The sequence below is a fragment of the Pelodiscus sinensis genome, chromosome 6 (assembly GCF_049634645.1).
Source record: "Pelodiscus sinensis isolate JC-2024 chromosome 6, ASM4963464v1, whole genome shotgun sequence".
Classification (NCBI taxonomy): Eukaryota; Metazoa; Chordata; order Testudines; family Trionychidae; genus Pelodiscus; species Pelodiscus sinensis.
In genome coordinates, this window is record NC_134716.1 from 97,326,131 (window position 1) to 97,347,750 (window position 21,620).

At 43.4% G+C, this 21,620-nt stretch overlaps 2 protein-coding genes across 10 annotated transcripts in view; one reads left to right on the forward strand and one right to left on the reverse strand.

The window, feature by feature from the left end:
• Positions 1 to 21,620, forward strand: part of CDC20B (cell division cycle 20B) — a 56,550-nt gene that overhangs the window by 9,107 nt on the left and 25,823 nt on the right. For all 8 annotated transcript variants that reach the window (XM_075932465.1, XM_075932464.1, XM_075932466.1 and 5 more), the window contains exons 3-5: positions 9,800 to 10,025; positions 12,408 to 12,538; positions 18,590 to 18,689. In XM_075932465.1, coding sequence (XP_075788580.1) covers positions 9,800 to 10,025; positions 12,408 to 12,538; positions 18,590 to 18,689 — 457 coding nt within the window. The remainder of the gene's footprint in view (positions 1 to 9,799; positions 10,026 to 12,407; positions 12,539 to 18,589; positions 18,690 to 21,620) is intronic.
• On the reverse strand, positions 902 to 6,532 carry GPX8 (glutathione peroxidase 8 (putative)). 2 transcript variants are annotated; one of them, XM_006139544.4, is made up of 3 exons: positions 6,273 to 6,529; positions 5,365 to 5,626; positions 902 to 1,661 (listed from the first exon to the last, which is right to left on the reverse strand). In XM_006139544.4, the coding sequence occupies exons 1-3, from the start codon at positions 6,480 to 6,482 to the stop codon at positions 1,498 to 1,500; spliced, it is 636 nt and encodes a 211-aa protein (XP_006139606.2). In that variant the 5' UTR covers positions 6,483 to 6,529; the 3' UTR covers positions 902 to 1,497. The 2 variants fall into 2 exon arrangements, with proteins under 2 accessions (XP_006139606.2, XP_014437247.2); XM_014581761.3 differs by lacking the exon at positions 5,365 to 5,626 and having other exon boundaries at positions 6,273 to 6,532.

The following is a 21,620-nucleotide window of genomic DNA, read 5'->3' on the forward strand; positions in this document are numbered from 1 at the left end:
GAGTAAGGGAAGTTGAAGGAAGAGTGTCCTTCTTTCTACTTCCTGCTGTGTAGACAGTGCCAAAAGCCAAATTAAGCTATTTCAACTTCAGCTACGCAGTTCATGTAGCTGAAGTTGCATATCTTAATTCGACTTTGTCCCATAGAGTAGACGTACCCCTATTGACTTCAGTGGGAGCAGGATCACACCATCTTTTTCCAAAGAATGTTTACAAGGGACACCAATCTCAACTTCACCCAGTCAGACTGTACTCTGGTGCCTACATTCATAGACTCTTACAGCAGTAGGATTAGGAGTAATGCCTTCTTTTGGCCAGGGGGCTCCTCACAGAAGCCACAGCCTCCAGTCATATTCAGCTTCAAGATCCTTAAAGGGGATGGATTATTTTATGATAACCTTTTCATTCCCTTAGGGACACTTGGCATTGGCCACTGTCGGAACACAGGCTATTAGGCTAGCAAGACCTTTGATCTGACCCAGAAAGGCAGTTCTTGTGTTCTTTCACATACCCTGCCCCTGAAAATAGTGAGAAAATGGGAATACTAACTTTGGTTTGAGAATGCTGTTCATAACTAGCCATTCTTATTCATCACTGCACTTTAGCTCTTCAAGATTTATTATAGTGTATCTGCTCTTAATATTTACTATAGTATTCTAGTTATGTTTTCTTCTTTATCTCAGTCTGTAAAATACAAACATGATATCTGATGAACCCCAAGCTGTCTGCTGCTTTTTCACAAAGCTTAGCAATCTAGGTTTGTGTACTTCCAAATACAATAGAGGCTGATCTTTCCATTACTTTAGCATTAGCTTCTCTAGAATGCTCTGAGTGTGTATGATGGCACAACGTCACAGAACATTTTGTGAAATATATTCAAATACACACAATGTAGGCCGGGAACCATTTTGTTATTTTTCTCTTTTTTAATAAACAATCTTCATAGAAATATCTATTTACAATTTGTTTAACACTTAGTTTGTAATTTTCACAATTCATCAACTTTTCTCTGTCAACGTTGCAAAGCATTTAATTTTAACTTCTTTAGTTTGATGCTTCTGGATTGATACAATGGCATCAAAGTAATTCATTCACAGAAGTTTGATATATGGCAATCAACTAGAAAAAAGTCCCTAACACAAAGCTCTTGACTTGATAAATTTCAACTTCATAATAACAGAAATCCTCTGTCTTCTTTTTTAAGCATCTTCATGGTGCTGACATTGTTGGCAGCAGCGGGAGCTTACAGAGAACATTAGTAACTTTATGCCAAATGAAAGACCTGATCCTGCAAAGTGTTGAGTTCTTTACAACTCTCATTCACTCAGCATGTCGCAGGAATGGTCCCTTAAATAATTAGTAATTATTCCCACTTATTACCATTAAAACCAAAGAGAAATTAAAACACTTGATGGTCTAGCTTCTATCATCATTTAACAGGAATGTATTAAGATTGTCTATACACGTGGTAAAATGAATTCACAGACTGAATGGTCTTTTCAGAGATCTTCTTTCTTTTTCATGATGATCTGCCTGATCAGGGATGCTACTTCTGGCTTGATGTTTTCTATGGGCTCTTCAGGTCTCCAAAATTTTACAACTTTACCTTCTGGACTGACAAGATACTTCCAGAAATTCCACCTAGGCTCTTTCTTTGAAGAATCTGCAGAAAAGGCACCAGATACTTTTAATGGCCTCAAATACTGTTATACAGAGCAGCTATTCTTTAACAATCTTTTGAGAGAAAGAAACTCCCATTCTGTGATAAGTCTCTAGATCTGGACTTTTGGGTGGTTCCCACCCCCCCTTCTTTTTGAAGCAATGTAAGAACCAAATACGCTCCTCTGCTTCCTGGAGACTTAGCAGTGTCCTCAGCACAACCCCATTGCACTGGCCACGCCCCCCTTTGGCTGTTACATTGCAATCAAAGAGAGAAATGCCTAAGAAAAGTGCTTCATTTATGCCAGGGCTTGCTAAAGCACCTCTAGTCTTGGCAGTTTATAGCTTCAGTATCTCTGGTCTTCCTGCATCGCGTATAAAAGTAAAAACAAAACAATTGTTTCAGCCCTGCCTGGCACCTAATTGTTTGAACCCCATCACCTGTTTCATTACAAATTGAGCACTTAATAGGAGCCTCAGCACCATTTCAGTGCTGCAGGAGAATCTTCCTTGCACTAGTACAATTGCTCAGGGGCTGGATATGCTAGTTGTATAGTCAGAATTAGCTGGTGGAGTAGTGAAAAGTTGTCCCAATGTGGGTGAGAATTTGAACCAGAAAATATCAAATATATAAGAGAATAAAAATATCATCCTCTTTGGGCAGAAGTTAAACTGTAAATTTGGGTGAGATAGGGAACAGCAGAAAGGGAAAGGATGACTTTCATAAAATACTTAAAAATATATAAATAGCAAACAAACTGATTTTATGTCTATGTCAAACAAGGTATCATGCACTTTAGAACCAAAATAGTGACTGTAGTATCACTCTCCTACCATGGACATGGATAAGTGTTAATTTAATATAGCTAATGGGACATATTTCTTCACTAATTTATACTGTCTGTAATGTAACTGAAGTCAAATGCTTCCCTTGTCTCCAAATCATAATGCACAAACATAGCTGTGAAGATATTAGGATTGAAAGGAATATAAACTAGTGCAGAATTTGATCCAGTGTTTTTACTTAGGTGAAAAGAAAAGTTTGAAATTCAGACCAGTGAAAAGATTTACAAAATCTGCAGTATCTTGTTTTGCTAGTGATATGGCAAGTGACTTTTGAACCACGTCTTCTTTAAAAGTACTTAGCTGGCCCCCATTATCACTATCTCTGTTTCCCAGATGAGGAGCTGAGAGTAGGTGACTTACTCAAAGTCACAGAGAAAAGCTGTGGAAGAGCATAGAATTGCACATAGCTGTCCCAAGTTATGGGCTAGTTCCCTAATAACTTGTCCCTCCTTCCTCTGTTATACAGAAGTTCAGTGGGAACCAAAGACCTGATCCAAAGCACACTGAAGTCAGTGGGAGTCTTTCAATTGGCTTATGTGAGCATTGATTTAAACCTGAAGTAAACACAGTCTCATTCCTTTTTGTGAAAATACAGGGCCCATCTGTACAAACTCCTGCGCATGTGAGAAGTTCCATGAGTAGCTCTTCATGTGAATAAGGAAAAGGTGTATGAGTTAGGGATGTCAATGTGTAGACAACTACACGATTAATTGATAAGCCGAGTCTTATTGGTTAATCTTGTTGACTATCTGTATCAGAGGCAGCAAGGAGGGAGCAGGAGCCAGAGCCCATGAGGAGCCACCCACAAGCACTGGATCCACCTGCCCTTCCCACCCCCACACTGCTGCCTCTCATAGTTCCGTAGATCCACCTGGCCCCACCTGTGCTGTGTCCTACAGAGGCAGTGAAGACGGGCAGGGAGGAGCTGGTGTTGGGAGAGCTGGCTTAAAAGGTGGTTCCCCCCAGCACTAGCTTCCTGGTGCCACCTATGCCCCCTTGTGCTGCTGCCTCTATTAGAGGCAGCAGCACGCAGGGAAGGGGCAAGGGAGGCTGCAATGAAGCAGCTGTTCACAGTGGCTGGGCTCCTGTCTGTGGAAAGTCTAAGATCTCAGCATGAAATCTTAGTGGTTACATGACTGTTTGATAGTCCCCGCAGGTGGGGCAAGCAGCTAGTGCGATCCCAGTCCCACTCCTGGGGAGGGCTCTCCCCTCCCATCCCAGGCTGCTGCCTCTATCTGAAAGGCAGCAGCACAGGGCAGCAGACAGCCGGGCTACACGGGGGTCTGGTTTGTAAACTGGCTCCCCTTGAAGACCAGCTCTCATCTTCCACCCTGCACTGTTGCCTCTGATAGTGAGGCAACAGTGCAGGGTGGGAGGAGCCTCCCTGTGAGTGGGGCTGGTACTGCACTAGCTGCTGGCCCCACCTCTGGGGACTATCAAATAGTTGTGTAACTGCTAAGATTTCATGCGGTTATACTACTATTCAATTACATGATCTCTAACATCCCTAGTGTGAGTAGGTTTTGCAGATTGGACCCCAAAGTTTACAAAATGAGTTAATGTAAACCAGTGATTATTTTCCGGTGTTCATGCATATCTTGCATCTAAGGCCTTGTCTACACTATGCAGTGGATTGATGCTGCAGCAATCCATCCACTGGCCATCGATTTATCGCTTCTGCTTAGACATGATAAATTAATCTCTGAATGTGTGCCCATCAACGTTGGTACTCCACCAAAACAAGAAGAGAAGTCAGCGTTGATAGGAGAGCAGCCCCCGCCAACCTTACCGCACATAAGACTCTGCAGTGAATATATTGACTGCAGCTATGCTATTTGTATAGTTGAAATACATCGATGGCACTGGTAGTATAGACAAGATCGAAGTCAATAAGATATATATGACTGGTAAGAAGGGAATATGCTGATCTATATGTGTGTGCATTAACTGTTGAAATATTAAGAAATATAAGACAATAACTATGATACTTCTCTATTAAGTCTCTAAGGGTATGTCTACACAGCACGTTTATTTCAAAATAAGCTATTTCAGAATTTTTTTTCCAAAACAGCTTATTTTGAAATAGCACGTCAGGGAATACTGCACTACAGGGGAATACACTACAGGGAAGCCTCAATATTAGTCTGAGGCAGGCTTCTCTAATGTGGATGAGCTACCTCAAATTAGAGCCCCAGGAGGCACTGGGGAGTAATTAATTTGAATTGCCCTGGGGAGGAGCTATTTCAAAATAGCAGCAGTGAAGCGTACACACTACTGCTATTCCGAAATAGCTCATTTGGAATAAGAGTTATTCCTCATGGAATGAGGTTTACAGATTTTGAAATAAGCCATCCGTTATAACAAAATTATTTCCAAATAACGGAATTGCTGTGTAGACGCTCACTTTATGTCAAAATAATGGCTGTTATTCCAAAATAACACTGTTGTGTAGACACAGCCTTATAAGAGTGGCTGTAGTTGATACAGTGTTTTGAACAACTTTTCAAATACAATATTTTGTAATTATGATAAAATAGATAACAATTAAATTATTACAAGCTTGCTTTAAAAATAATATTGTAAAGAACAGGTAACATTTTGGAGAGGAATAATCTCATATAAATTTGAAAATATTTGGTTTAATGTGTTAGATGCCTTTAATTAATTCCTAGCAGATGGAAACTAAGATGTCTTCTGTCCCTGATCCGTCTCCCACCTTTCCTCCTATTCTTTTACTTTTCTGTTCTTCTGCCCTTTTTGTGTTCTCCCCCTATTTTGGGGTAAATAAACCAATACAATATAAATGGAAAAAAAACTATAGCATTTATATGCAACATAATATATAATAGGCAAATATTTACCTATCAGAAATTTAAATGCAGGTTCTGTTTCAGATCCTAGAATCTTAATTTTGTAGAAAATAGGGAAAGTTGCTCCATAGTTTCCCTTGGCAAAAGATTCTATTTCCTGGCTTGAGCCAGGCTCCGATTCTCCAAACTGATTGCACGGAAAGGCCAGAACAGTGAAGTGGGATGGACCAAACTCTCTGTGTAATTCTTGCAGTGCGATGTAGTTTTTGTCTGTGTGCTGGCAGTAACTGGCCACGTTTACAACCAAAGACACCTTCAGAGAAATATAAGGTAGAACATTTAGAAAGAAACTGCAAGTTTCTAAATTATTTTAAGTCTTAAAGATATAACTTCCAATAGCATAATCTCTTCTGTTTGTAACCATCTGAGCATTATCTCATTAAATATAGTAAGAATATCAGAAGCTGAAAGCTGGTACTGTTTAAGTGACATTCTTTTAATAAAAATTCTTAGATCCTTGAAAAAGGATCAAATTTTTTAAATTACGGTTTTGTTTTAAAAGCACACATGCAAAATCAGACAGCTTAAGGTTTGTGCGTAATAAATAGTCTTGCATTTTATATTTTAGATCAACCTCTTAAGTATAATTGCAATGAGCTGATGTTCTTAGCTATTGTGATTAAAATACATTAGTTCCATTGTTAGAGCATTTCAGTTATAATAACAAATCATATCGAATGACCATTTTACATGATTTATTTTCACTAAACTTAATATAGCAAGTTACAGTTCATCTGTATTGGTAGCTTAGTTCCAAACACTGATGGAATAGGGAATTTAGTAAATATCTCTATCTCCCCATAATGCTATAATATTTTTACCATATATAAACTGAATATATTGGTTGTTCTCTAAAGATTTTGTAAACAAAGAAATAGTGCTTTGATCATCCAACTTACTTTGCCTCTGTACTTCTCCAAAGAAACGATCCTCCCTCTGGAATCCTTCACTTCAAAAGAATAAAAATCTTTGATTTTAGGTTTTAAGAACTTGAGTTGCAACAGGCAGAGCATCGCTGTACACAAAACCATCGACAGGAAAATGACAAACACCCTTGCTTTGGGCAATGAACATTTTAAAGGAAAAGTTGTGAGAGGCAGAGGCTCCATTTTGGAGAATTTTGAGGGCAGCTTCAGCAGGCCTGGAATGTGAGGAGGAGCTGAAACATGAAACCTGCAGCTGCTCTACACAGACCATTGTAGCTGCTCATCCTGCCTCAACATTAGGAGAAATTTCAGGGGGCAGAGGACTTAGTCTGTACGGGATAAATTTAAAAAACAACAAATGGTCTGGTAGCACTTAATAGACTAGTAAAATGTGTAGATGGTATAGAATCATAGAATACTAGGACTGCAAGGGACCTCGAGAGGTCATTGAGTCCAGTCCCCTGCCTCCGGTCATCTGAAGAAGTGGGCTGTGCCCACGAAAGCTCATGATACCGTCTACATGTTTTACTAGTCTATTAAGTGCTACCAGACCATTTGTTGTTTTTTAAGTTTATTAGGAGAAATGTTCAGGGTTTAAAAGTTAAGGCTGCTTCCCCCATACATAAAACACCAGTATGAAACACTAGTTTGATAATATGCATAAATGCCTCTTAGTGAGATACAGATAAATTAAAATGGTGCTAATTACATTAAAAATAGTTCCACATAACTGATCCAAGGAAATAGATTCAGAGAGGAAAGGTGACCCAGAGCATAGTTCCCAACCTGTGGTCCATGGACCCTTGGTGGTCCACAATGGTACTGCAGGGGATCCATGGAGAGTTTAAAAATAAGGATCAGGCCTATTGAATGAAAAGGGTCTGTATGATTGAAAAGGTTGGGAACCACTGAGGTTATGGGTGCTAGCTCAGAACCTGAGTGACTCTGGTTTAATTCCATGACTTATCACAGACCATTTGTGTAAAGCTGAGCAAATCACTTAGCTTGTATGTGCTTTAGGTCCCCATCTGTGAGATAGGGGTAATAGTTTTATCCTACCTTGCCAGGATGTTGTGAGGCTAACTATGTTAATGTTTGTGAGGTGCTCAGATACTATATAAGAATCTAAGGACACTGTGTACACATACAGTGCAGGTATCTATTTGTAAAGCTGACAGACCCTGGTCATTGGCAGGTGGGAATGAACCTACGAACTTAGATGCTAAAGTCAGGTGCTTCTACCGCACAAGATAAAAGCCATTCGCTCTCAGCTAAGGCTTTACAGCAGACTTCATTCTCCCTTGTCAGTGGGCTCAGTGTCTCTGTGTTATATAATCATTTTATTTGGGCTACACTTCCCTTTTTGAAAAATACTTGTTTGACTTGGAAAGCCTCCATACTGTGCCATTTCATCATGCTTTTTTTTCTTTTTGTTTATTGAGTTTAGTGCTATACGTATCTTCTCAAGCTCTGTAGCTTCTATGCAGAGTTTAAGGATTTTAATTTTCTTATTTCAGGTGCTTTGCAACTAGCATAATTACTTTTAAAAATGTTGCTGCTAAAAGTTACATATCTGCATGCTAGAATTTAAATAGCTGAGTGCTAACTTCCCCATAAAGGTGCTAAACTTAATTATGTTGTAGTTGCTATTACTTAGTGGGTCAATGATAGTTATACCTCGAACAAACACCTGCCTGATACTTAGTATGGGTATGTCTACACTAGCCCCCTAGTTCGAACTAGGGAGGCTATTGTAGGCATTCGAAGTTGCAAATCAAGCCCGGGATTTAATTATTCCCTGCTTGATTTGCATTTTCCCGGCTGGTCGCCATTTTTTGAAATTTACAAGTCCGGACTAACTGCCCATGTCTACACGCGGCAGGGACCCGGTAGTTCGAATTAAAGCCCTAGTTTGAACTACCTGTTATTCCTCCTGCAAGGCGGTTTAACAGGTATTTCGAACTAGGGGCTTTCAAAATCTTGCCAGTCTAGACGCAGCCTATATGTTTCTTAGGGCTAACCCAGGGCAAACACTGGAGATCTTTTGCTTATGCCTAGAAAAACTTGCCTTCAAGAGTCCAAGCACTATAGATACAATCTCCCCAAAAGGGCAAGAAATGCTAGGTATGGTGTACCTCCCTTTGGATGTGTGCTGGCTTGCTGCCTTTGAAAGCTGCCTCCCAAGAAGTGTGTGTTTGTATATGTGGAAACACTGGTGTGACCCTGTAACCGTGCCTGTGCTATGCCCCAAGGCCTTTCTCCTACTCTGTCCCTTCTCCCAAGGCTTCCTGGGTCCACTGCTTTCTTCTGTCTGCTCTTGCCCCCAATCGTTATCCACCCAGGTCTCCCTGCATCATCCTTTGAGGTTCCCTCACTTGCTGCTTGCTCCTCTTGACCTCTTCCTCAAGTCCATCTACCTGGACAGGAGGGGCCTTCAGGTTTCATAGGAGAGGGTGGAAAGGAGCAAGCAGCAGCCTGGGGAACTGGCACCTAGTTTGCCGTGTCACAGATCCATAAACCATTAATTTAAGGTGTCAAAAAATGGTGTCTCTAAACCTGTTTTGAAGTGACTAATTTATATACAAGACATTGAAATTATCCATCACTACTGCTTCATTAGATGTGGCTTCTTTGGTCTCCTCTTTGCACGCCCAATGGTTTTCTCCTGATCTGGATGTCAGCTGTATGTTTTATATTCTTATGGCTTTGGAATTGTATCCAGGGGTACTGGGGTGCTGTGTTCTCCTTTGGGAAGAATCTTGCTCCTTTAAGGTGGACTTGGAGGATCCAGATAGCAGTGGCATTGAGATCCACTCAAATGCTAATAGCCTTAGGAGTTCTAAGAAGGGTCGAGGGAGGAGCAGCAGGGACAGGACACTTGATTTTGTGACCACCTGGACCCATGAACCATTCCTCTTCACAGAGCAGACGCTCCGGCACTGCAGAGGCTGCAGTTGTGTTCACACAATAGCTGTGCTGTTACTCTGCAGACTTGCAGATTGTGGGGAGGAAACTTCTTTCCAGGCAGCTCCTAGATATGCCCTGCACCCCCAGCAGTTACGTGGGCTACATGCTGGGAGGCAAGATTGCCCATATGCATTAACAGCAAAAGGTTTCTTCTAACGATATATAAACTAATATAAGCTGCCAACTCTATATTAAGAAACAAAATCTCCTGTCAGTCAGTGGGCCAACAACCACCATGGGTCCCAGGGCAAGTTGGGGGGCTCAGTTCCGTGCCCCTTAGCACTGCCCAGACTATGGCACGTCCCTCCCAGCCCTCAGAGCTGTGTGGAGCGGTGCTTGGGTGCTCCCACGGCAATTTAAAGAGGCCTGGGGCTCTTGCCCTTTGAATCTCAGGGCAAATGCCCCATTTGCTCCTCCCCCTTGTCAGTGATCCTAGTTATTTGGATTGTTTGAGAATTCATGGGCTTAATAACCATTTAACCTTCCTGTTACATAATTATTGCAGCAAAATTATCTGTTTTTCTTTTAAATAGACACCTGATTCAGCAAAGCCTACCTATTCACGATTTAAAAGTTGCATTGTGAAGAAACTGACTTCCAACATTCCTGTTGCTAGTAGCCCTATCATCACAAGGTGGCAGCAGACACACACAAGAAGTCAGGCCGAGCAAACTTTCACAGAGTGTCAGCCTATTAATCTCTTTCCAGCTGATGGATCAGTACAAGTAAGGACTCCTGAGAAGATCTCAACAATCCCAGGTCAGTCAGCAGCCGGAAGAACAGTATGGGGACTGGATCACTCTGGAGATTCACTAGAGGCTCTACACCCCCTTCTAGGCCTACAGCCAGGCAATTCTGATAATGACAAAAAGGGCTGGGTTCAGTGTCCCATGTGAGATGTGTGTTGATTTCAGTCCAGTTCCTAGTGGATAAGTATCGTTTTTAGAGGGGCAAGGTGGGTGAGGTAATATATTCTATTGGACCAACTTCTGCTGGTGAGAGAGACAAACTTTTGAGCCACACAGAGCTTTTCCTCAGCTCTGGGAAAAGCATGCCCAGTATCACAGCAGAATGCAAAGTCGTTTCACTTGTATATAGTAGCTTAGGTGTGTAGGTGCTTTAGACAGAAAATAAAAGTACAGGACCCAATTCATCTTAATGGAATTACATTGCTGTTAAACTGGTGTGAGAGGAGAATCAGACCCATGAGCTCATCCTGTGGAATGTATAAGCGAGGATAGACAGGGCATGCATGACTTGCTGGTAATGAAGGAAAAGGTGACCTCAGGGAAGGCAAAGGGGAAAGAGAGCCATATCCTTGTATCCAGACAAGCTGCTTTCAGTGAAGGACCACTTTGGGTCCTGGTCCTGACAGGTAGCTAGCGGCTGAGCACTCTAAGGAGCGCAAGTTTATAACAGGTGGTTTTACATCAGCCGAGATTGCCTGGAATGCTGCTAGTTTCTTGGCGGAGTGATACTCCCTCACTGTAAGTTATAGGTTCACTCATTTGTCAGATCTGGCCTGGTTTGCAGTGACACTGGAAGATTTTTAGTGGTGGAGGTGTTGGAAGCTCCCTTCCACTCCTCTGTTCCCCTCCCTTGCTGAGATTGGGAGCAGGGGTCTGTCTCTGGGAAGGAGGGGGGGGACCTGGACAAAGGTAAGGGAGGAAGGTCACAGCTGGGGATGGGCGTGGGGTTAGGAGCAGAGACCTAGGCAGGGAGCAGCAGCATGGACCCCACATCTTGGGAGAGGAGGCAGGGGGGCAGGCACAGACCCCCAGGCATGGGGCCAATGGCCAGAGAGTGGGCTTGGGGACCCAGAGTAGAGCCCTGATTGTAGGGCTAGTAGTGGGGCAAACCCTGAGAGTGGGGCTGGGCTCTGGCACTGGGCCCTGGGTATGGGGCCAGCAGCCAGGACCTGAGCCTCAGATGAGGTGATTGATTTAGTGTGGAATGTGGGTGGAAGGCTGGTAGCAGGGCATAGGCACAGGAAGCATCTCCGGCTTTTATGCGAAGTGGCAGGGGAGCAGGACTTGGGGCCAGCAGCCTGTCTAAAAGGTGAGGGTGTGCAGCAATCCTCACACCTCTACTTCCTGTGCTTAGGTTGGCTTGGCCTAACTCTGGCATCTGGGAGATTGTGTGGACTTGGGAGGAGACCCAAGCTTGCGTCTGTCCTTTTATATGTTGACAGAGAGGAACTATGCAGAAGCAAGCAGTGAACTGGCTATGCCTATGGTAGCTTTAACTAAGAACTTGATGCTGTGTGGGCCAGCCAAGCTCAGTGTTGGCTCATTGAAAGAACAACCATGAAAAGGGGACACAGTTTCCCTGTCTCTTCTGGGTTGCCTGAGATTTGGTTTCTATATGCAGCAGTACTGAGGATAAATGGGGAAGTCCTTCACTCATGGCATTCACACAGTTGTCTGAGTTATGGGACAAAGTGAGAGCCATATATGCCTGATTCAGGATGAAAATCATTAGATGTAATAAAGATTGCTTCTAAAAATAGAGGGTGGGTTGTCACTTGCAATAGGTGCCACTTTCCTCTATTGAATGGAATGTCACAGTTTTTCAAGAGTGTGATCCTAAATTCGCTAGTCTCTGGCTCACAAACCCTTAAACAAAATCTTGGGATTGAGCTATCGATGTAAACTATGAATTCTGTCTGTGAGTCTATGTTTACACTGTCGCGCTATTTTGGGATACCAGAGGTATTCTGAAATAGCTATTCCGCATCTTTTGAGTGCCCCCATTATTTTGAAATATAACAGGCTTGATAGGCTATAACAGGCTCTGACATCCCATAAAACCTCATTCCACAAGAAGTAAGGACATTTTGGAATAGCAATTTATTTCGAAATAAGTGCTGTGTAGACAGTGCTAAATTTCAAAATAAGCTATTTTGAAATTGACTTGAAATAAGCTACGTGATTTGCATAGCTCAAATTGCATAGCTTATTTCGAGCTATGTGTGCAGTGTAGATGCACCCTAATAGTGCATTGTCCTACTGACAAAGTATCAGGCCAACCCTCAGGATTAGTGTTACCAAAGAATCTGCTTGACAATGGCAAGGAACAATACAAGCATCGGGCAAAAATACTTGTATTTCTTAAAGGAAATATATCAATCCTTTTTTTCAGTATTCTTTCACGTGCCCATCAAAAATTCTACCAAGGAACCTGATATCATTACTAATGCCACAGCCAGCTGTCATGAGACAACTTATTTACAAGTTAAAAATAAAAGGAGAGCTGAAATTGCAAAGGAGCAGGTGAGCACTGTAACAATGCATATGTGCTGGAAGGATTTATATTAAACTCTTTTCTGATATTGGCATTGTTAGTATATTTTGTTACCTTGTCTTCTTTCCAGACTCTCCTGCTCATTTTTCTAACTTTCTAACATGTAAAATAGTGACCAGAACAGCTGGATCCAGAGCAGCCTTCTACATAAGTGTAATTAAAATTGCTTTGTCACTTGTGGTTGACTTATATTTATATGTCTCTTCTTCTCCAGACTGTAGAGAGACAAGATAGGTGAAGTAATATCTTGTATGGGACCAAATTCTATTGATGAAAGAGACAAACTATTGAACTAGATAGAGCACTTCCTCAGCTCTTTGTTGCTTGAAATATTGTTGCTCACTCATCTTGTCTTGACACAGTACAACTACACTGCGTATCTCCAGACTATTCTCTTGTAAACTAAAAATGAAACCAAAACTTATTTTCATTATCCAAGTAAGTACTTATAACAATTAAGTAGTTATAACCCAAAAGATGTGTGAATTACACTCCCAAGAAAGTGCATGGTGTCTTATTACACCTCAACTGCACCCTCTATTGTCCTTGCTTCCTGTTTTTTTACCTTCACTTAGGGCCAGAGCATATTCACAATCCAGCTGGAAGTTTGCATTCCCCAAATCCTGTCCCTTCTTGCCACCGGCTCTCCCGCACTGCACCCAGTCCTCTGAGGGACACCGTTTCATGGGTTACTGGGGTGTGGGGGCTAGAGCAGGGCAGCAACAGCAATTAGGCCTTTCTGTACTCCCCACAGCAGCAAAAGCTGCAGGGAAATGAAGTGGAGCTCTATAGGAAGGGGCTAGAGCAACAGCCTCTTCCTTTGGCTTGTACAGAACCAAATACAGGGTCAATAATGTTACAGGTAATTGGCTTTCTGAAGTGGTCAGGAACCCAGCTAACCTGCGACAGGCTCTTTGAAGGAGAATACGCTAAAGAAGATCCACCAATGAGTAATTAGTTGCCTAGGGTGGTAGTTAATTAGTTAAGAAACATCTGGGTCTAGTAAGGATCATGAGGCTCATTCAAAAGGTTCTTGGAACACAAGAAGCTCCGGAGGAGAGGGGTTTCTCAGGGAGCTGTTTCGAGAGTTCATCAAAAAAGACACCTAATTAGTGTTGCCACCTCTGAGGAACAAAAATAAAGAGACTATAAAACTAGGCAGCTCCCTGTGTGTCTTGAGCACCCTTACAGATTTCCCAGGACATCTACCTTAAAAAGAATCCCGTGGCAACCTGGAAGAGTTGTGGTAGCATGATTGCTGGGTGATCCTGAGCCCAAAGGAGGAGCTTTCTTTAGGTCATGGCTAGAGGCTTGACTCCAGAGTAGGTTCTGGGTCTTGAAGACCGCACTAGTAAGGAGTCTGGACAGAGGAGAATGATAGATCCAGGTGGGCACATTTAGATTAAGACTAACTTGGCAAACTGTCAAGGATGTTTGGAATGAAGACTTGCTTGTGTGTCTTCTTTACCTTTGGTTAAATAAATAAGAGCCCTGACAGGGCACTGTATAGTACATAAAAGCCATGATGAACTTAATTAAAGTCCATTAAGGGAAACTGAGGCAGTACATACCTATGGTTTGGCATTGGGGGACCGGAAAGTGCTCCAGGGTTGTGTTCATCTTATAATAATAATAAATTCATCTTATAATAATACATTTGAATAATAGCAGTAAAGAATAATGATGTTAATGTCATATAATTAACATTAATAAACCATAAATGTTTAATTATAACATGCATAGTGTGTCAGTCTCACCATGTAAGCAACTGGGTAGGTACTAGATAACTGATCTGGCAAGCTGCTGATGGGTATCCTTAATTACTTGCCCTCCCCATGAATGCATCAGATTTAGTGGGAAGGCTATGCTCTTATTATCGTTTAAGAAGCATGATCCATGAAAGCTGTCTCTCAGTTGTCTAAACAGAGGTACCCATTCTGAATATAACACATTTTGAGGGCTTTGATGTTTTTCATGACTCCTGGCATAGAGGCCACTGATTTGGAAATGGATTTAGCATTCAAAATTTACAAACTATGTGACTCCAGCAATTTTGTTTGATCCATCCATATGGAGAAATATAGTAAAAACGTGTATCTTTTATTGTATAAAATGCTCCATGTGTAGCACTTTCCATGTTTAGATCTTAAATCACTTTTCAAATGTGGGTAAACATCATTCTCTTCATTTTACAAATGGATCTCTAATGCATAGGAAGGTGAAATTACTTGCTTAGAATCACACTGCCAATCAGTATTGGAGCTTAAACTAGAGCCCACAGGACCTGACTCTTATTCCAGTAGCCCATTCTCTGAACCACACAGCAGTCTCCAGGGCCGGCTCTAGGCACCAGCAAATCAAGCACATGCTTGGGGCGGCACATTTCCAGGGGTGGCATTTTCAGGTAAGCAGCCACGCGGGGCAATGCCCGCCCCGCCCTGCCGATTTTAAAGGGCCGCAAGAGATGCCACTACCCGCTGTGGAGCTGCCCAGACTCGCTCCGCTTGGGCGGGAGGTCTGCGGCTTCACTAGCCAGGAACCTGTTTGCGGTGGCAGCCCCTTCCCACAGGGCACGTGGCTCCCAGCCATAAAGCCTGCCACGCTTTGTGGGTCATTACGACGGCAAAGGAGGCGGAGGGCAGGGCTTAGAGACAGTTGCCTGGCATGGATGAACTTGTTTATGGGGATGCAGCTCAGCATGGCCTCCTGGGCGTCTGGGCAGTCGCTGGGTGTCCCCATGCTCCCCCTCGCCAATGGCTTATGCATTCCCGTGCTGGGGCGGGTAAGTGCCCCATCTTTCTCCCCAGCTCGCGGCGCTGGGGATGGGTGTCCCTGCTCTGCCCTGGCCGCACGTCAGCCCCCCGCTAGCACCCGGTGCCCCCCACATGCCAGTTCCTGTGTCACTGCTTTGCTGCTGCCCTAGCTACCCTTCCCCTTGCCACATCACCCCTCAGTGCCTGTGCTGCTGCCCTACCCTTCCCCATGCCAAATCACCCCCAGTGCCTGTGCCACTGCCCTAGCTACTCTTCCCCTCGCCGCATCACCCCAGGGATAGGTTTGTGGGAGGGGGTGCCCTTGCCCTGGTCTGGTCAGTTCTGCCTGCGCCTGACCAGGGCCAAGCCTCGGTGACCGGGGCGGCCACATTTTTTTTGCTCGGGGCAGCAAAAAACTAGAGCTAGCCCTCACAGTCTCCTACAAAGAGGACACATAGAAGTTGTTATTTTTTGTATTATCGCAGTGCCTACATGCCTCGGTCATGAACCAGAAGTGCAAGCACTGTACAAACAGAGCACAAACATAATTCTAGCCCCAGAGAGTTTACAATCTAGACATAAGACAAGACAAAACACATAAGTGAATGGGAAAGTAAAAGGAAACAATGAGACAATGCTGATCAGCATGATTGGCTCTGGTCTCAGCACACTAGCAGCCTAATGTCAAGTTTTTTGTAGGTGTCATGGAAAAGGAGAGTTAGTGTGGGTGGTTGTCTTTTATATATTGCTGCAAGAAGAACAGAAAACAAAGTCAGTGCTGACTAGAAATGCATGGGAAGATGCACTAATAATTTTTCACAGGTATAGTAATGAATAGCCATTTAATATAAATAGTGTTCATTTGGCCTGGTATGATATGTGGATAGTATAAATCAAGAATGAAGTCTCTTGGCTATTCCAGTGAATGTGTGGTCCTTTTGTGGTCCAAAAGGTTATTTCCCCATGTATACAGTATGTTTTCCATATTAATGTCTGCACTAGTTTCAGAGACCTTCAAATCCAAGTAATCTGATCTTTTTGCCAAGTTGTCTGTATAAATCATTAATAAAATACCTCTCAAAGAGGGCCTGGTTTAGAACAGCCTCTGGGATATGCAAAGAAGAAATATTACTTTCCCCGTGATTTGTTTGTGAGGCACTTCTTGTAACTATTAAAATAGGATTTAGAAGAAGAAAAACATTTGGTCCATTGGGAGTGATTGGATTTCATAAACATTGTTTAACCAACATGCTATTAATTTTGAGTGGTTGTTGAAAGCATCAACTATATTTCCACCTGTCTGAAAAAAATATTACAGTCCAAGCTGACATTTTTTTGACCTCATAACAAACGCACAGAGAAGCTGTCATAATACTATTCAACACAATATAAATAAGCATTTTGGCCTCTTGTTGACAACACATATTAAGAAGAAATATGTTACTGTTAGGAATGGCAGAAGAGATTATGATCAAGTAAGAACTGACCTGAGCCTTTGCCCAAACCAGGACCACAATTCTAAACAGGTCTTTTCTGAAAACTGAAAAAGTTTCAATAATAGTTTGCTTTTTCCCCTTACTTTTAATGATCACATATTTAGCATTTTTCTGTTTATATCTGAGACTCAAAAGCAGGGAGTCCCTATTTCCACAAGATTAGCAGCTCTGATTTTCAGCACCAGGAGATTCAGATAGTTTTCACTAGCCTTGGGTAAGCATCTGAACTTTAAGGTCATAAGAAGATGTTCTATGCAGGGAGGATGGTGGTGATATTATGGCTTGGATTCTGGTGATTGCATAAAATATCAGTCTCTTTGGTACAGATCCACTGTGTCACAGTAGCCGAGTCACTGAAGCTCTTTGAACCCAGTTCCCTTATCTTTAAAATGGGGATGATAACATGGGGATACTGGTAGAGTTAATTCATAAGTGGTTGTAAAATGTGTTGAGCAGGCTTGCTGATGGGGTCGGGGTGGAGGTCAAAAGATGCAATGCTCCCAGGACTTGGATGATTTAAAAGGGCCCAGTGGTCCCTGGATGCCACTGGCAGAGTAGCAGGGTTAAGGCTGATTTCCTGCTCACCCATGCTCCACGCCACTCCCAGAAGTGGCCAGCAGCACATCCCTGTGGGAAGTCTCTGCATGCTGCACTTGCCCTAAGCACTGACTCCATAGCTCTTATTGGCTGGGAACTGAAGCCAATTGGAACTGTGGGATTGGTGCCTGCAGGCAGTTGCATGTGGAATCACCTGGTGCCCTGCCTAAGGGCTGCTTCCAGAGGGGTGTGCAGGTAACTTTCAGGAGCTACCTGAGGTAAGTGCTGGCCCCCTGACTCCCTTCCGCACCCTTACCCCATGCCCCAACTCATAGGCCACACCCCACACCTAAACTTTCTCTCAAAGCCTGACCCCTCACCCCCTCCTGCACCCAAACTTCCTCCCAGAGCCCAAGTCCTCACCCCCTTTTGCACCCCAACACCTACCCTTGCCCCAGAGCGCACACCCTATACCAAAACTCCTTCCCAGAACGCGCTCCTCTCACACCTCACACCAAAACTCCCTCCCATACTCTGCATGCCCCCACACCAAAACTCCCTCCCAGAGCTTGTTCTTCTCATACCCCACACCAAAACTTCCTCCCATACTCTACATGCCCCCACACCAAAACTCCCTCCCAGAACCTGCTTCTCTCACAACCCTCATCAAAACTCCCTCCCACAACCTGCACACTCGCACACGCAAACTCCCTCCCAGAACCTACACCCTACAGCCCCTGCCTCAGCCTGGTGACTGTAAATGAGCATGTGGGGAAAGCCAGTGATGGAGAGAGGGGGAATGGAGTGAGTGAAGGTGTGGCCTCAGAGAAGGGGCAAGATAGGGGCATGGCCTCAGGGAAGGAGAGGGGCAGAGAAGAAGGAAAGGGTCTTTGGGTTTATGTGATTATACAGTTGGCAACCCTATAGGGTGGTGACCATGTGCAAGCATTGCCCATGATGGAAGAGTGTGCTTAGCAGCACAGCCAGCAGCTCGCTGGGCACCAGGTAATGCAGGCACAGCACCACCGAAATATCAGGTAGACTATGTCTGCATGGACGCTGCTTGCGTGTGTGGGGGCCCATTGATTGTTGTGGCCTGGGGCCCTGAATTGTTGTTGGTGTGCTCGCCCTTAGTCCCTTAAATGGAAGGGACGATTGAAGTGCACATAATGATGTCATGCATGATACTTCTAAATTCCTTCTCAGTAATGTTTTCTTTTGAATATATTTGTAGAAATGTCTCACGCAGCTGGTAATGCTCCAAGAGAATGGATATAGAATCTCAGAAAATGACGATATAAAGATCTGTGGAAACACTGAATGTGTTTGGAAAGGTATGGTACGGGAACAGTGAATGCGAGTGGTATATTGTGGCAATAAGGACAGTGTAGGGTGTCACTTGGGCACCATGAGGATTCTTTGATTATGATAGGAGTCTTGTTGTTCTTTGTATGAAAGATGCTAATTTATCTTGATGGTTTAGTTATTTCTATTCACCCCAAGTTCTCAACAGTTAGGTCTTGATCCAAACCCTGGTAAGCAATGGGAGTCATTCCATTGACTTCAGTGGCCTTTAGATCAGCCCCTTTGTATCAGACTGCACAGATACAAATAGCCATGCAGATCAGCTGAATGTTTCATTGCTGCTAACCCCTCAGTTATGAATCAAAGCTACAGAAAGATCTTTTAAAATTTCTTTTAGACTAGCTGGGTAGAAAGATTTCCTCCTTTTGGTGGTTTCTGCTTCACTAATTTCAACTAGCTAGAGGGTCAAATAATTTTGGTTTCAGTGGCTCCCAAAATAGAAGCTTAAAGATGTGGGATGGAGTCAGTCCTGTCAACGGGAGGAACGGGGTGGGGATAAAGGAGACAACTGCCCCAGAACCCAGTAATTCAAAGGGGCCCAGGCCTCAGTAGCAATGTCCAGAGCGCCAAACCCTTCAAATTGCTGCTTTAGACAGCTCTTGGGGCTGCCTGGAGAAGTGGGGTCACCGTGTGGCACACTCTGCTCAGTGCTGGAGGTGGAGGGTGCTGTGGTCCGAGTGGTTCTGAGGGCCGGCTGCCCTTGGCCCCACTTCTTCCACCCAAGGCCCCTCCCCTTCCAAGAGTATGGAGTTGTCCCTCTCACCTTTCCCAGGGACCTGGCATGGCTGTCGGCTCCCCTAGATGGAGGGTACCATTTACGTAGACAGCAGTGAGCAGGTGTCTGCCCCAGATATTGGTACTCCTTTATGGTATTCTGCAGGAGAGAAATTTTGAAACCTGGTCACATGGGTTGTAGCTGCAGAAGAAGAAGAATACCCCACCCCTCCCACACAGTTGTACATGTCATTACAGAACTTTGGTAATTGCCCACAGATATGGATACCCATGAGTCTGTAAAAATATAGGCTTGTGAACTCCCAGCATATGCATGTATAGTTTTGAATCCACAATTTAAGCAGCCACATGTGAATACTTAGCCTGCTGGATCAAAGTGCAGAGGAAAGACGGAGTGTCAGAGTTTTATCCTTCTCAGAGTGATACCTTGAACTTTCCTCCCTCTGTTGTGTGTTGATAGCACACAAAAATCTTTAGGCATTAAGCCCAATGTCGACTGGAGAGAGATTTTTAATGGCATAAAGCAGAGCTAGGTGCCCAGTTCCCATGGAAAGTCAATGGGAGGTAGGCGCTTACCTGCCCTATGTACCTCTGAGACTCTGCCCTTGAGAACCTAATTCTAGTCTCAGTGATTCTGGTGTGTATATAAGGAGTAACTCCAATGAAGTCAATGGTATGAGAACAAATCAGGCCCTGGGTGATTAATAATGGTGTCATCGAGTGTTTAGAACAGGGGATTAAGTATCCTTGGGTATGTCTACACTACCCTCCTAATTCGAAATAGGAGGGTAATGTAGGCATACCGCAATTGCAAATGAAGCCCGGGATTTGAATTTCCCGGGCTTCATTTGCATAAAGCCGGCCGGCGCCATTTTTAAATGCCGGCAGTTCGAACCCCACGAGGAGTACAGCTAGTTCGGATTAGGAAGCCTAATCCGAACTAGCTACTCCGTGCCGCGTGTAGCCACACGGCACGGGGTTCGAACTGCCGGCATTTAAAAATAGCGCCGGCCGGCTTTATGCAAATGAAGCCCGGGAAATTCAAATCCCGGGCTTCATTTGCAATTGCGGTATGCCTACATTACCCTCCTATTTCGAATTAGGAGGGTAGTGTAGACATACCCAAGGATACTGGATTTTATGCCTGTATCACAGTTGCTATGTCATCTTCAATAATTCACTTAGCATGAACTTTTCAAAGGTGTCTAAATCCCATTTCCAAAAGTGACATAGACACTTGGGCCCAGATTTTAAAGGTAGCTAGGAGTTGCTCTGCTCAGCTTTGCAAAAACTAAAACCCAGATCTTAATCCCCCCTCCCCCCAGATTAGGCACCTAACTCCTATTGGGTCTAAATGATTGAGATGGTTGAAGGCCCATTTTGAAAAATGATTTAGGAACCTAAGTCTAACTGTAGGTCAGTGTTAATCTATTAATATGTCTATAAAATAACACCAAAGGGTGCAATGAGGCTTCATGTAGCCCTGTTATGTAAAACACTCATACGTGGAATATATTAGAATGATGTGGTTTTATCAGCACGCACTTTGGGTAAGTACATTAATTTTGAGAGGAGAAACCACAAGTGCACTATGCAGATCATTCCGTCCTTTAAAATAGACCATGCCATACTATAATCTGTATACACTCCAGAAAAACTGTTTTAGGAATGATTTAGAGAGCTTTTCAAGACTATTTTATTAAATAGTAAAACCAGGTGTTTTAATTGCCATTAGTTCAAATATACTGGCCTGAGAGAGAGTCATACAGATCCCTAAAAATAACATAAAATAATTTTTCTGGGCCCATCCAGGTTTAGAACTCAGTGCTGTGTGCTTCCTGAAGCATGTGGGAATGTCCCTTATGAAGTGATTTCTGCAGGACTTCAGGATATCAGACTTCAAAGTCCTACCATGTTTATGCATAGACCAAGTTGTCACTGGCCCAGGGCTGACTCTTGCTCATCTTCTGTCTAATGCAAGTGTCACTTTCTGGGAGCAAATTCCATGCTGAGAGGAGAGAAAAAGTGTCTCGGGCAGTTTGATTTTTCCTTTTAATGGCATCTGTTTGAACCTGCTTAGTTATGTTGGAATGCTCAATAAATCCTGAAGAGAGGAATATGAGTCAGAGCAGGGCATCATCAACAAAGTTGTTTAAGAAACAGCA